The following is a 16,175-nucleotide window of genomic DNA, read 5'->3' as shown; positions in this document are numbered from 1 at the left end:
TTATTGGTTTTTCGTTCTGTCAGTTTACGGCTTTTGATTTATAAGTTTTAGGCAGAGACTTAAAATAACTGGTTCACATTAAGTAAAATTTTTATTTTCCGATAATTTATCATAAAAAGTTTTTGATAAAAATAATAATTATGTAGTAACTGTTAGTACGTACGTATTACTTTATATACGTGAATCAATTTTAAACGTAAAAAGTACAAGTATTAACAAAGCAAATAAGCTAAAATGCTTTCCAGAGCATTAAAAAGTGTTCTTTATTTTTTATACAAAATAATAAATGATAATTTTCAGCACTTTGATAAATGGCCCGGTTATTTTCGGGCTTAAGATATCAGATTTTTATTTGCAAATATATATTACATACATAAAATGTGGACCGTTCATAATAATTTGAAATCCACAGCGAAATATCCTTACCCAAATTTTTGTATTTCATTTTACAACACTATATTTTAATCTTCACTTTCTTCTCCAAAATCGCTGATTTCCGAATCATCAGTTCAAAAGGAAAGAAACAAAATATTTTCAGATTTTTTGACATTTACTCCATTTTACTTTGCTTTCCTTTTGCGAAAATCTATTTATATAAATTTTGTTTTATTTGTTGCCTATTAAATTCGGCGTTTTTGGCGCCAGCTGAGGATTTTCATAAATAATATATTCACTTAAAAATAATACCAATTTATAGAAGCGTGAAGTGTATGAGAAATATTAACATATCAATGTATGAGTAGTAAATTTAAATATTGCAAAACACCGACAACTGTTTAGTTTTAAATATTAAGTAAAAACCATTGAAAAGTCATAAGCAACAAGCAATTATTTACACAAGGGAAAGGTGTGTAATCAACTAACAAATCCACAACGGTGCAGAGGCAGCGCAAATTTGGGCAGCTCAATCAGTTCGTTCTTTGCAGTCCGTCGTGGCGTTTCTAAAGAAGAGCAACAACGAAGAAATAACATCATGGTAAAAATCAATTTATGATTCTCCATTTGTGCAAATTTTATTGTGTTTTTGTATTAATATGCTCTATATGTGCGTTGTTGTTGTGCTTAAAATGCTAGGCTGAATCAGATATCTAAACAACTGTTAATACTTATGAAACAATTACAAGTATAAAATTAGATTTGTGTGGCTCGTTGCTCATTAGCCTTAGTTGACAATACCAGCTCAATGACCGATTTTATTAAATGAATGTGTCTTTCATCGCGGATGGTGTCGCATCCAAACGTATCTCCAGAATCTTATTACCTTCGTATGCATATATGTGTTGAATATACATATTCTCTGATACATACATGCTTTTGTGAAATCTATTATTAAGAAATTCTATTATAAATTATGCAACTTGAAATATTTTTGCTCTTTAGCTCCTTTAATTTGTTTACTTTATCACTATTCAAGGCGATTGGATATGAACCTTGAGATTCACGGACAACTGCCTTGTGCCAGACTAAGTTCACATACATACATACGTATGGATGCGCTCAAAATATACTCATTTATACATGTTGGCCTATTATTAGTATGTCGCTGTAATAAAATTCTCTTATTTATGGAATTCCGTAGAAATGTTTAAATTTGAAATGCTAATTGTTTAAAACGCTTTCATTTCTACGACACAGAGAATTTAAAAAAAATTATGCGATGGAAACATTCCGATTTAAGAACACAATTGACTGTAGTCAAATGTGTTTAATATATAAAACTCGCCATATTTGACATGTTTATAAAATAAAATATAGTTTTAGTTTTTGCATAAAGTTTTACACCAATTGAGACAAATTTTTGTAGATGTGTTTCTGATAAACTTTTCGTGAGTCCAGTAATTCACTTGCTGGTAAATGTTTTGTTTATGTGTGCATATGTATGTACGTACATTTCACAAAAAATATAAACATAATTTTGTCGAGTACAAATATTTTTAAACAATTCTGAATATTTTATGCTTAGAATTTTAGCAACGTTTTACTGCTCTCTGCAGTTGTGGAAATAATCATACAATTAGTAGTCGCTCTACGTATACCATTAACTGACTATGCGCTTCATTCAGTCGGAACCATATTATGAGGTATCCTTTACCATATTTATTTGCTGAACTGCTTAGTTTTGAATAAAAATACAATCCTTGATGTAATCGCTTTGATTAAATGATATTAACTTCTTCATTTGTGTCTGTTTTTAGGGTCTTCCACCATTTAATGTGTCGGGTAGTCCCTTCAGTGTCGTTCCGATACACAATTATCCCGAGCTAATGAAGAAGACATGCGAGCTGATTAACTCTGAATGGCCGCGAAGTGAGACAGCTCGCATGCGTTCGCTTGAAGCTTCCTGTGATACACTGCCCTGCAGCTTAGTTTTAACTACGGACGGGATGAATCGTGTTATTGCTCATTGTAAATTAAGTCCAATACCGTCCAAAAAGATGGCCTGCTTCATTGAGTCGGTAGTGGTGGACAAAAGTTGTCGTGGACAAGGTTTTGGTAAATTAATTATGAAATTTGCGGAAGACTATTGTCGAATTGTGTTGGATTTAAAAGCAATTTATTTATCAACTATCGATCAAGATGGTTTCTATGAACGTATCGGTTATGAGTACTGTGCGCCCATTTCAATGTATGGGCCGCGTCATTGTGAGCTGCCCAGTTTAGAGAATGCCAAAAAGAAATACATGAAGAAAGTTTTATAGATATCAATGCCAGTATTTTTGAGAAAAACGAATGGCAATGTGAAAGCTGGTGATTTGGATATTGGCGAAATTACGAAGAGAATGGAGATCACTTCCAGAGGAGGTTACGTTTACACGCTTTACAGCTTTTAAAGAAAATATGCTATAACTAGAAAATACTGTATCGAAGAAACGCACAAGCTTATGTCGATATTATTAACAAATTAAATTTGTTTTGAACGAAGGAAATGAATTACGGACTGTAAATAGAGAAAGTATTTAGATGATAAAACTAAAAAATTGAAATGAGTACATTTTGTGCCAACTCGGTTAAATGTCAGCTCTCTCTTCGGATCATTCGCTAATCAAGCAGCCATGCGTTTTGATGCACTACAAATAATTCCATTAATATACGTACAGACTTTTACTGCTATTGATTTCTTAATATTGCTTTTTGATTGTATTTTAAAGTTTGTGTTTAATTTTTCTGATAAGCTAATAAGAGCTGTAGTATTGCTGGCTATGTATTAGCATTATCTTTGGCACTCTCGACAAACTATTTTGCACTTATTGTTTATTAATTATAACTGTTATTAATTTGTACTAGTTTTTCGAAATCAGTCTTTGTGTTTATGAAATCAAATAAATTAAAAAAATATATTTTTATTTAAAAAATAAGTTTTCTATAATATAAAATCCAGAGGGGACCTTGGAGGTTAACTAAGCTCAGCTGTGTTTTAAACTTATCAAAGCAATTATTAAATATTTAGAGTGAGTCAGTCAATAAATATCACACGTTGAAATCTTCCAAAAGTACATAAAAGTAAAGTATGTATGTGTAGTTTTTAGGATAATACATTCTTATGTGAATATTGTTTAAGAATGTAGTTGTTAATACGCTTTGTAGATTTAGAAATATATATAATATTAAATAAGTAACCGAAAAGTGAAATACAAACATACAACGCAACATATTGAAACGCAATGAGTTATAAAACGCAAAATATTAAAACTTGAAAAAAAAAAAATAAAACATTTAAAATTATATTGAAATTTTTCTTTTTTGGGAGAATAGTTAGGCACTGGTAAGTAAATATGGTACTAAATAATAAATGAGATATTTACTTCTCGTATGGCATTTATTCGAGAAATGCAACCAAATGTAAATATAGTAACCGTTCCCACGACAGTCGGTTCTACGTAATTGGAGCGACCCGGATTTATATCCGGCCAAGGGCCGCTTCAGCAGCATTCCTCGCATATGTACGGGTAATGTTTATGCTGCTACAACAACAACAACAACATAGTTCAAAATGATTTATTTGACTAACTTTTAATAAGTTGGGATATGTATTTAAAATCGAACATTTTTATTTTTATTTATTTTATTTTTTTATTTTTAAAAGCTTACATGATAATAAAATTAAAAGTAAACTAAGCAAACGCAGCGCTAGCAGCAGAGGCTTTCGGCTGTCTGGTGATGTACTATATGTTGAATCAGATACGACAGAGTAGGTCGATGTCCTTCAGAAATTTGTAAATATTTTTGATGTTTTCTTCAGTGGCTTCTTTTAGAAGCAGAAGAGGATCTGTGTTGCTGAAGTGGTGATGCCTTTGAGAAGCAAATTCTGGGCAGGATACTAGTAAGTGATGTACACTGACTGGTGCTTGGCAGAAGGTGCAGGTGTTGGATGTATTACCCTGTAATAGGTGTACGCTGGTAATTATGGTGTGCCCAATACGGAGTCGTGTGTATGGGGTAATGTGCTTGGTGGGTACCGATGTTGGATAAGCAGGTTTTGAACGTTTAGGGTTGATGTTGGAATAATGGCGTTTGTAATAGACCGAATATTATCTATTTATCTACCGAATTAGTTAAAAAGAAATTGATTTCGTTACTGAATTGTTAAAATTATAATTTTAGGTCCCAAAAACTAGAAAATATTCATATATGGGCCAAGAAGTGAATTGATCAGAGAAGCAACATAAGATCAGAAAATATGCATATTGAGTCACCTGTGAGCACACCAAAGCAAACATGTGTAAAAGAATTGTCTATCAAATTCAATCAACTTTGTTGCCTTTATCTCACACACAACGAAGTTCCATTAAAATAGCATCATAATTTCATTTCCCCAAGTTCAAGTTCGAGGCGACAGCAACCCACCAACCATTGCCGACATGTGTGACGATCAGAACATGTATGCATGTATTATATATATGTATTTATATGCATATGCCTTTCCGTGGATGCATTGCCACAAAGCACGCGACAAAAACAACAAATGTAATAATAGCTTCTATTAGGCTTGGCAAAGCAGCCGACATGAACAAGAAGAAATCAACAATACAGATTAGAAATTTGGATGTTGCTGAAATTGCTATGTCTGGCTATTTTTATTCTCGTCTGCCTATCGCATCACAACAGAATATGGTGCAACAAGAGCGTAGCGCTGGTGTGAAATTTAAGGTACACATGTGAGTGTACACATATGTATGTACGTACATATATGTACATGCTTTGAAAAATGCATCTGGCATAGTTTTTGGCATACTACATTGAGCGTAAATATGCATACTATGCATACCCAAGAATGTATACTTGTTGCAACCAATACGCGGCACAGTTACTTTTAAAGCTTTATAAATATATGTTCATGTGTGTACTTAGACGCTTTCGCATTTTTGGCAATGACCACCAATTTTCCACCGGAAGGAAAAATATCGCAAAATTTTCCGCATTTGTATTGTCATGTATGCGACACTTTTGAATGTATAGTATATGTACACTTTTGAATTTATTGTGTCCCAGGCGCTATCGGCAGCGTGCCAGTAGTTCAATTGCTTTACATACTGATGTCAATTATTTTCAATTTTACCGACACCCGCTGATTTGTAGAAGCGTAAAGAATGTAAAAAGGAAAAGAATGTGAATCCTTCGATTCACGAAGTTTTCCACTTTGTCTCCTTAACGTTCATTGCTAAATGAAATATCCTAATCAGGGGACTAATTCAATTGGATTTGCGTACATTTAAGCATCTTCTTGAAGTAATACATATACGGAGTTTGAAACAATATCATAATAAAGGATTTCGTGATTATCAGCAAAACTACAAGAGCCAAGTGTTTATTTATAAGTTTATATGTAAATTATAACCAGGACAATTAAATTTAAAATTCGTAAGTTTTTCAAATACATATCCGAGCATTGTTTTAGAAGGAAACTAAATACTAGAATTTAAATATCATACTTGTATTCTGGTCCATATGCAATTACTTGAGGTATGTAATTCGCATATTTAATAGAATAGAAATATTGTATGAACACGTCTAAATGAAGAATGAAAGTACTGAATGAAAATATTCCATTGCGTTAAACATATAGAACATTAGTATAAAAAGCAACGTAAATAAACTACGTAAGAGGAAAACATATAAAATAAATATTAGAGTAATAAGGCAAGACGTTTAAAAAATAACGTTTTTAAACAATTGCATTAGTTGGTATATTCTAGGCATTACTTTCACTTTTTTTATTTTCAGTATTCTGGAAGTGTACCGTCATATTGTGCTGTACGTTATCCATTATACATTTAAATGACATCTTGCATATATGGCAAATAATTGATTTGTTGGGGGTACGATGCACTCCAGCATGTGCAGTAGTTTTCTTGACCATTCTTGCAGAAGGTGCCGCCATTTCAGGTACTAAACCATCAACTGCGGAAGTTGCCGTGTTTGCTATCATAGTAATCTCAGCAAGGGCTATGCAAAATATAGAAATTAGCTAATTATTTCACAAATTATTATATTTCAATTTATATTCACCTTTTTTGTCGTTGGTAGAATCTAGAGAACTTACAGAAATGCTACTCAAATCTGAATGTGAACGCTGTGACGGTGCATTTGGCGTAGATCCCGTTTGAGCTTGTGAATTAATCTTCCCATTGTAGGAGTTGGTGTGGAAAAAGGCAGGCAATTGTGCTTTTTCTTGGTGATCCATTTCATGGAATTTCAATTTGCGTTTCTCGTTTGATGGTATTTTGGAGCAGTTTTGCAAAAGATGGATGTGTAAAGTGCGTAGTAGCACGAATTTTTTATCGCAATATTTGCATTTATTTACACCATTTGTTTGAGAAAGTGCTGCAGCATTGTTCGAAATGCTTGTGGTCGATTTCTTAACAAATGCCGGTAATCCATCGCCTTCATGGGAGCGTTTATGGGCATCTAATAGAGACTTGATGCTGAACTTTCTACCACAAACATTGCAAATAAACGAGGTATCGTTTTTCCCAACAACACTTGGACGGGGTTTCGTATTGAATCGTGCTAATGTTGAAGCGCTCGTAGTTTTATGCGAATCAATGTTTGGTTTGTCAATGGGATAGATAGACTTTCGATTTGCTGGTACACATTTTATGGACTCAGTAATAGGTTTGGTTTGAATTTTTGCATTGGGACCACCCTTTGAGGGTTGTACTATTCCGACCGGAAGCATACTTTTGCGATTGGGATGTAATAGTACATTTGGTGCGACACTTTTCCGGTTTTGTTGCCCAGGTGGTACGACGGAATAACGACTAATTTTACGAGCCGGACTGTTTAAAGTTGTCTTTACCAAAACCGACATACGTTGAGTAAACGCGAAAGGACGTTTTCCAGCCTGCGTTACATTTGTGGGTAGCATTGACGAACGTCCCTTCGTATTGGACAAAATTGACTTACGTTTATCTAGCGCAGCAGTAGTTTTTTTATTATCATCGGCGATAGTAGCTTCAGTGAACTTCAATACTCTGTTCAGCAATTTTGGTATTTCTGAACTGATTTCCTTATCAATATCCGTTTTGATGCCTACGTTATTGACGGATAATCTTTTATTTGAATTTGTGGCAATTCTGGATGGACGATTAGTTAAAAGGTTAGGTTCACAAGAAGGCTTCTTAACCATAGAGATTCGTTTGTTTATAGCTAAAAAAATTTAATTTAGAAATGAAAAAATATATTTAGGTATTTTACATATTTGGCAAATTATTCCAGTGTCATGATTTGTAGAACACAAAAATATTCAAATTTATAAATGAATATTTACCTTTTTTTTCTATCGGAGCTTTGACTTTTTTATCGCCCTCAGCTTAAGTATTGAAAATAGAAATTAAAAAATAAAAGAAATTCACATTTGTAATACGTTCGACAAATTAAACTCTAGTTAGTTTTATTTTATTTTACAGACCAACAGATCAGGTATATTTATGTATGATTATTTATTTACCTTTATTTTCTATCGAAACCGCGTTTTTTCCATCATCCTCGACTTTTTTTGTTTCATCGCCATTAGTAGTTGTGTCTTCACCAACATTTTTATTTATAGGTTTTTCCTCGACCACTGAGGTTATTTGCTCCTTTGTTGTTATGGCTGATACGTTAGGCTTTTCGTCAGATAACACAGTTACCCCGTTCAAAGGTAATACATTCTCCTTATCCGAAGCTAGATTGCTTTTATTTTTCTCATCTATAGCCATGAAGGCATACTTAAGATCCAAGCACCTTTCTGCACTAGATCCTCGAACGATTTCTACACTACGCAGTAGCTGTTCTTTTGTCGGTGTTGAACTAACAACATTATACTCTTGCAACACTCTTTTTGGCACAACAGACAGCTGCGAAAATTTGTCCATATCCTTGACTGATTCAAGGTATTTCAAATGCGAATCCAAGGCTTCCAATGTACTGTTTTGATTCAGTTCTTGAGAATTTTCAACAGTTTCTTCATCGCGGTCAGCGTCAAATAACATCGAGAGATCGTTTGTGGTTGCTTCCAATGTTTTATAAGCTGCACTAGAAATACTGGAATCGAACGACAAATACATGGATACACCGGTACTATTTGCTTCGCTATATGTTTGTCTCGAAGCGTCCATTTTATGTACCTGATATTAGTTTAGCACGAAAAATCCCCAAAATTTGAACACAGGTGCGAAAAAACTAATTTGTTTTGTTCTTGTCTAAATTTTCCTCAAAGCTCGCTAAGAATACATTCACTATTTTTTTCAATCGGGTCCTATCAAAGCGTTACTTTTGAAAGCCGCTAACCTGTCAAATCGCTGCACAACAGGGTTGCTTTTGAGGATGGATTGAACAATATCCCCAGACCTCAGGGTTGCTTAATAAAAAAGTGTAGAGATTTTTTTATGAAATTTCTCTAATAGTTCTTAATTCGCAGTTGAACAAAATTATTTTGCTTCCATCTATTCAACAATATGTAATGATTTTAACCAATTTTAAATAACATTTGTACATTTTTAATAGAGGAAGTCTACACTTACGGATGAGGGAATACAGAAGGATGCACAATCATTGAACCGAACCCCGCTCTCAATGAATTTCACAGATTGATGACGTAATTGAAAATTTTCTTTTTGTTTTCTTTTTTTTTTTTTGTTTGAAATCTGTTTTTGCTATAAATCTTATTTAAAAGATGTGCACAGTGGTAAATTGTAGCAATGACATCAAAAGTAGAGTTTCCAAGTGCAGTTTTTTTGCCTTTTCAATGAAAGAGGCGCCGTTGCAGAAGTGGTTCTGCTGGATGCAGCGTCATTTGTATACATTTTAAGCATTTCACGTCGAATTAAAGCACAATTTATAAAACACTCAACAATGGTTGAAATATTTTATTTAATGCCTATATAAATGCTCTTCAACAAAATTATTTCAAATACACATTTCTGTTTTCTTGCATGGTTTAAGTTATTCTAACCTAATTTTGCATTGTAATTGCGATTTTGCAGTTTGCTCTTTAGAATATTGTATATTTATCTTTGCTTATTCTTCTTGACAATTCGAAAATTGAAAATAGTTTTAAAACAGAAAGTGAATAAATAATACATAATATTATTCCGATTTATCTAAATGCTTACTCGCTGAAAATTTTACTAAACCTCTTCAACTTTTGGTACCTTTGTAAGAACTGTTGATAAGCAACTTTACAGCCGATTTCTCAGATGTTGTTGAAATGATTAAAAAAGTGCCTCACAAATGTAGCTTAAGTCTCGAATTTATTTCAATATATTATTTATTCAAAATTAAAAAGAATACGACTCTTGAACTATAATTGATGTTATTTCTCTTTAATTCTTTTTAGCGTTTACCGTTTGAATGTTTTTTTCCGTTTCCAGAAAAAATATATGTGATTAATTTAAGTACACTTACAAATTTCGTATGCTACGGCTGATTGCTGAGGTAGGCTTTCGGTTATGAAAATATTCCCAATAAAATGGCAGCATTCTATGTTGCCACTTTAGTACTATATGTCAAAATTCACCACACCCTTTTCAACACTTCGTACCACGCCGGCCATATTTCCTTTCTTTTGGATTCTTGAAGTGAAATAACCAAGATGGGTTTCGCAAATCTTTGGTATTCTCATCCACGTAAATATGGCCCAGGCTCAAGATGCTGGTAAATAATTAAAAGTGATTTTTATTTGCAAGAAAATGTAGTGGTTAGAATAAAAATTTCAATCAATCGCCCAAAAATTGTCTTTGCAAAAATATTTGAGGTTATGTTAGCGTGACAGACCAGTTGGCCATGAGTGTTTCTGACGGCACCATGAAATTTGATGGAATTCATGCTTAAGTTTTATTTGCCCCCTGTTGAGTACGGGAATTGTGTTAAATGATGTGTAATTTCCTTAATTGAGGGTGGCAAAAGAAATTTGCTTGCTAAACGATCTTTCTGCTTGATAATTGCTCTTGTGCAAATGCAGAATTGGTACTGTAAGCTACAATGAAACATATTTTGTGCGTAAGACTAATTAATTTAACTAAAATATTATATAAAATTTTATTTTAAGTAAAAAGTGAAAACGTGTTATTTAATATTTCTGTTTTTTTTTTTATAGCCGATCCTGCTCTAACCGTCATGGTTTGATTCGTAAATATGGGCTGAACATTTGCCGTCAGTGCTTTAGAGAGTATGCCAATGACATTGGCTTCAAGAAGGTAAAAAATTGAAATATTTTAATGTTAATTAGCTTAACTGATATTTTCGAATTCTTTAATTGCAGCTCGATTAAATGGAGATAATTCTCATTCGGTGACAACACTACGCGTTTAGGGTGTGTCATCAAAACCTTTTCACATATTAATACAAGCGGTTTGCTGATACAAATAAGGCAAACTACGTGGATTAATATGTGGGCAACAACAGCAACAGCAGCAACAACAACAATATCATCTGAAAGTTTGAATAAGAGGCAATTGATTTGATGAACTGAAATGGTTTGTTGATGAGATGAGCGGGAGTACAAGCAATTAAAATTTTCCATTAAAAAGTGAAATATCTTATTTAAGCTTTCCGGTGAAAATAAACCATAACAAGATTTAATTTTGTATTTTTATTACGAGATCAAGATGATGTTTTGGGTTACAATTGAGCATAAAGCATATGTATGTGCATACACAAATGCAGAGAACGTTAAATATAGAGAAGTCTCACGAGCTACGAATGGTGTGAATTGTCAAAAATGAAGTCTAACCGCGGCCGGGGTTTAACAGAGCTAAGTCTAACCGCGGCCGGGGTTTAACAGAGCTGATTGCAGTGAATTCTCTCTTCCTATATTGGCTCTGCACACAGAGAACGTTCTCTGCTTTTGCTTCTGTAGAAATTCAAATTGACGATTAGCCGACGGCATTTTGCAAAGAATTTGCTTGTTCATTTCTACATATGTTCCCTTGATGAATGAAAATTTATTCAACTAAATGATTATTGATGAATAATTTGAATATTTATTATATGCGCCAACATTTCAAATCAAAGTAACTTTAATATTTTGATTTAATTTAAAAAAATGCACTATAAAACGACCTCTCACATCTTGGTATGTGCATTTTAGTAAATTGAAAACTATACAAATTTGATGAAAATTTTTACATACAAGTGCTTTGGTATTTTGACATATGTATGTAAATATATGTATATCAATATATACATACATATGTATATGTATTATGTTAGCTATGTTTGTGCAAAAGTTCAATTGGATCTTCAATTCTTATAGTGTTACATATGTATGTATATATCATATTTACATTTGAATATGCATTCATTTGTTCCTTTGCAAACGAAATTTTTTTCAATTTAGATTTATTACTTGGAATAATATATGTATGCATTTTATAGATAGTATAAAACTTTGAAATTTAAAATAAATAAAAGAAAACTTCAAAGAAACGTATGTATTTGCATATACATATATATTTGTTATTTTTGGACAAAAAGAAATTGGGCATTGTTATACATACATACATTTGTTTGAAATAAAATTGACCGACAGCATTTTGCAAGGCATTTGAGGCATTACGTTTTTATTTCTGTTCTGTAATTTTTCATCCACATCCTATTGCAGGAGGTATACAAGCATGGTTTGTATACAAGTTTTGATATTCAAAATAAATAAAAGAATAATTTTAACAAACCCAAGATATCCTCCATATTTACATATTTTATAGGATAAAAAAGCATATTCGTATGTTACCGTAAGTATGTATATTTGGATTAGTAACAAAGTCTGCTTAAACTGTTTCTTACTACAAACATATGTATGTACATGTATGTATACACATGTAAGAAACAATTAAGCAAAAGTTCAATGTACTGAAGCAACCATGACCTACCTCACGTATTGGCATATTGATGCCCTATTGTATGTATGTCCGCACATACATATACATACATTCTCGACTCCCAGCAAAACTATGCTTATTAGTATATACATACATATGTATGTACATACAACAGCACACACAAAGCACTGGCTTTATGCCTCTGCACGCGTATGTTTCCAAAGCTAAAATTATAAGCCGAGCGACTGCAAGAACAAAATACATTCATAGGCGCAGTCGCAGCGGTCAGATTTTTTTAGTCGCAACGACGCTGAAAAATCCAAAATATTCTATAACACTAAGTTCGAGCTCATATGCCCATATGCCCATATGCCAATTTTCTCGCCAATTCGAAAATAGTCAATATTGTAATATTTCGCGTTGAATTATTTGCCAATATTTGGTAAATCTTCAATTTTTGTGAAGTCGAGTGGCCGCGGCTCCGTACATATGTATGCATCAATATATGTATGTAAATACATATGTGTTCTAAATTCTCGACAACAATAGCAAATCGAAATATTTTTTCTGTCGAATGTGCTCGCAGCCTCATATGCAAGTATGTCTATGGCAGTTTGTATGCATGTATTTATGTACTATATATGTGTGTTTGCTTTTGCACGTCCATAGGAACGATTTTTCATATGCAGATATTTATTTTATTGAGCTGAACGAATATATTGATATTGTAATGAAATCCTGTCGAATTATATTATTGGTATACGTTTCTTTAAGTTCCTCTTACCAAATAAATATTATTATCCTTAAGAAAATGAAATACTAGTTTTTTTAATTTTAATTTTTTATTTTTATTCACAGAAATTTAAGTAATCTTATATGTATATGTATATGTATATATATTACAATGCTATAAATAATAGGTATTTACATTTCCTGAAATGAAAAAAAAAATATATATAAAATTGTTAAAGCACGAATTACGAAATTGTTCTCATACTACAACAATTTCTCACACGACTTCGATATTGACATCGATTAAGTCATTGCGATTTACCTGATTTTTAAAACACTACTCTCAATCCATCATGATTAAGAAAAAATTGTAGTGCTTTAAAAATCTAGGCTCGGATGCTAGCTGAAAGAGAAGAAAAAATAAAAAAGAAACCTGTAAAATAGACTAAAAAATAGAAAAAACCTGAAACGGGAAAATACCTGTAAAATATATAAATAAAAAAAACCTGAAATATAGAAAAGTGGAAAACCCTGAAATAAAAGAATAGGTATCATCATATGCAAAAGATAGCTAATAGATTATTAATTACCTGTGTGAACGGCGAATCTCTTTTCGTGGGGCCCTGGCTTACAACCTACAGCTTTTTTAATTTATTTTGTAGTTTTCTTTCTTTGACTTTATTGACCTCATTTCGCAAGAGCTACTACTACTATTTTTACCTTACTTTCCTTTTAATACTTTATCTTTACTACTATCTGTAATTTTAATTTTAATTTTGATTTTACTGTTAATCTTTTTATGTAAACTATTCTTAAGGTCAATCATTGTAAAATTAACCTATGGTTGTATGTTTTGACTTAGTAATAATAAATAATAATAAATAAATAATATTTGCTTAAATTTAATCTAAAAACTCTTAGTTTTCCCTATTTCCCACTATTTATAGCACACTCTAGACTTCACAATCCGCATAAGCTGTTCAAATGCAAAGTTCAAAAACGGTTTGAGATAGAAAATTAATAAAAATAATTTTGCTTGATATTTTTCTGATTGGTTGTTTTGATTTTATTCAACAAGGCATAGTAACGGATGCCGGGTATTGTAATATTATGGTTATTAATAAAAAATTATTTTCTATGAAATATATGCACATACACATTCAAAAATAATTTAAATTTCTTAACTTCCTCCACTTTCCTGCCTCAAAACTCTAATGCTACCAGTTAGCAAACCTCACCCTCAATAAAACCTATCCACCCTAATATTATATCATATGTATGCAATAAAACCTATCCACCCTAATATTATATCAAATGAATGCAATACATCAGTAGGTATGTGTGTTTGATATTATTGTAGGTTCGCTTTAGCGAAATATAAAAACACACATACCTACTTATGTATTGCGCAAAAACTTACCTAAACGAAGGGTGGGGATGGCACCCTTTTTCAAACATTGTCCCCCCACAACACATGCCTCAAAGTGTTTTACACACACAAATGAGTTGTGGGGTGGAAGATGTTCCGTCCTGGCAATATGCAGATTCTGCCTCCATTTGTCTGCTATTATGGGGTCCTGTGGGAAAGAAAATAATTTCACTTCACTGTTTTTTAAATAACACCCGCGCACACGGCACGTTCTGCTCATTTTTAAATCGAAAAAGTTTAAAAAAATTCGGAAAATCGAAAGCGTTTGAAAATTGCGCGACGTCAATCAAAAGTTTTTCTCAAACTAAAGTTCATTAGACTCTTTTGGTTTGACATGGAAATTTTGGCGCAAATTACGCAAAATCAATTCAAATTCAAAAATGAATTTTCATGCAAATAAAGAGACAAAAAGCACCTGTAACCTAACTTTGGCACAAAACGGAAAGTTTCCAAAAAACAAGCTCTTAATTCTCAAAAGCTGTTAAATTTCTGAAGTTGAGCATATTTCTGTTAACGTTCTGTGAAAAATGTCGCTGTTGTGTACCACGCGCGCAAAACGAGTACCCCTGAAAAGTGCTGCCATTTAAGTCATTGAGACTTCTCTATATTTAACGTTCTCTGCAAATGGTGTGTGTCTAGAAGTTTCCATTTGAAAACTTTTTTACTTCCAATACAAATATGCAAAAATATTCTTCAAATTCAATATGCAGAACATGCCTAATATATTATGTATATAGTACTTACTGGTTTGGGTTATTGTTTATATGGCACTTTTTATCTTAAATGTTACTGTAGATTGTTGACCAAAAAGGTAGTTTGGGGACTACCTCTTCAGTCCCGGCAGCAGGGTCGACTATCATTTAGTAGCGTGGATTGACTAACAGTGTGAAAAACCTTCGATAGGTCCAACGTAACAAGAACATTCCTCTTGCAGGGGCGGTTTTGGTTAAGCCCGCGATTAGTGTTTATGGCAGCGGTGGTGGTACTTGGTACTCTATCAATGCCGTGTTGGTGTGTAACTGGAATCAGGTGTGAAAAGGTGGTTAGTGTCGTGCGGGGTGCCTTCACATGCTGGACATATGTTTAGTATGTCGGGGTCGATTCTGGATAGGTAGGAGTTTAACCTGCTACAGTACCCAGAACGTAATTGTGCCAAGGTTACGCGGGACTCTCGGGGAAGCTGGAGCTCTTCGTCTGCAATGGTGGTGGTTGGACTCCGATAACGGCATTCGGAGGTCGGGAGCTTAAGAAGGTGGTAAGGGTCTCCCGATGAATGTCGTTAATGGCCTCTGCAGCTTCGCCCACTGCGTATCACTGGTTCCAGGTGATCAGACAGGCGCGGCATAGTTAAGAACCGGTCGGCCTATTGCTTTGAAAGTCGACAGCAACATTTCTTTGTCTTTGTCCCAAGTGCTGCCGGCGAGCGACTTGAGGACCTTTTTGCGATTCTGTACTCTCGTTGCAATAGCGGTTGTGTGCGCTGAGAAGGAGAGCAAGCTGTCAAAGGTGACTCCCAAAATTCTGGGGTTATTTACCGTCGGTATTGGGTTATCATTGACGTGCACCTGAAGTTGCAGCTTGACCTCCTTTGTTCAGGTGGTAAAAAGGGTTGCCGTGGATTTGGTGGGAGAAAGTTTTAAGTTTCTCGCAGTGAAGAAGCGAGAAAGGCGGGCGAGGTAGTCGTTTACTTTAGAGCATAGGCCATCAATGTCATT

The 16,175-nt window shown here is 33.4% G+C and overlaps 3 protein-coding genes across 4 annotated transcripts; 2 read left to right on the top strand and 1 right to left on the bottom strand.

Annotated features, from left to right (window-relative positions):
* The first annotated feature begins 823 nt into the window (after positions 1–823).
* Positions 824–3,346, top strand: LOC129253478 (N-alpha-acetyltransferase 80). 2 transcript variants are annotated; one of them, XM_054891873.1, is made up of 2 exons: positions 824–976; positions 2,196–3,345. In XM_054891873.1, the coding sequence occupies exons 1-2, from the start codon at positions 974–976 to the stop codon at positions 2,697–2,699; spliced, it is 507 nt and encodes a 168-aa protein (XP_054747848.1). In that variant the 5' UTR covers positions 824–973; the 3' UTR covers positions 2,700–3,345. The 2 variants fall into 2 exon arrangements, with proteins under 2 accessions (XP_054747848.1, XP_054747847.1); XM_054891872.1 differs by lacking the exon at positions 824–976 and adding an exon at positions 997–2,081 and having other exon boundaries at positions 2,196–3,346.
* Positions 3,347–5,769: 2,423 nt separating this feature from the next.
* LOC129253140 (uncharacterized) lies at positions 5,770–8,775 on the bottom strand. The gene is made up of 4 exons (XM_054891403.1): positions 7,949–8,775; positions 7,769–7,810; positions 6,508–7,647; positions 5,770–6,444 (listed from the first exon to the last, which is right to left on the bottom strand). The coding sequence occupies exons 1-4, from the start codon at positions 8,595–8,597 to the stop codon at positions 6,191–6,193; spliced, it is 2,085 nt and encodes a 694-aa protein (XP_054747378.1). The 5' UTR covers positions 8,598–8,775; the 3' UTR covers positions 5,770–6,190.
* A 1,222-nt stretch (positions 8,776–9,997) lies between these two features.
* Positions 9,998–11,061, top strand: LOC129235724 (40S ribosomal protein S29). The gene is made up of 3 exons (XM_054869729.1): positions 9,998–10,134; positions 10,577–10,676; positions 10,742–11,061. Exons 1-3 carry the CDS (start codon positions 10,073–10,075, stop codon positions 10,748–10,750), a joined length of 171 nt encoding a protein of 56 aa, XP_054725704.1. The 5' UTR covers positions 9,998–10,072; the 3' UTR covers positions 10,751–11,061.
* Positions 11,062–16,175: the final 5,114 nt, after the last annotated feature.

Source organism: Anastrepha obliqua, chromosome 1, assembly GCF_027943255.1.
Source record: "Anastrepha obliqua isolate idAnaObli1 chromosome 1, idAnaObli1_1.0, whole genome shotgun sequence".
NCBI classification, from domain to species: Eukaryota; Metazoa; Arthropoda; class Insecta; order Diptera; family Tephritidae; genus Anastrepha; species Anastrepha obliqua.
Note: the sequence above shows the minus strand (reverse complement) of the source record. Positions and strands in the feature narration are given on the sequence as shown.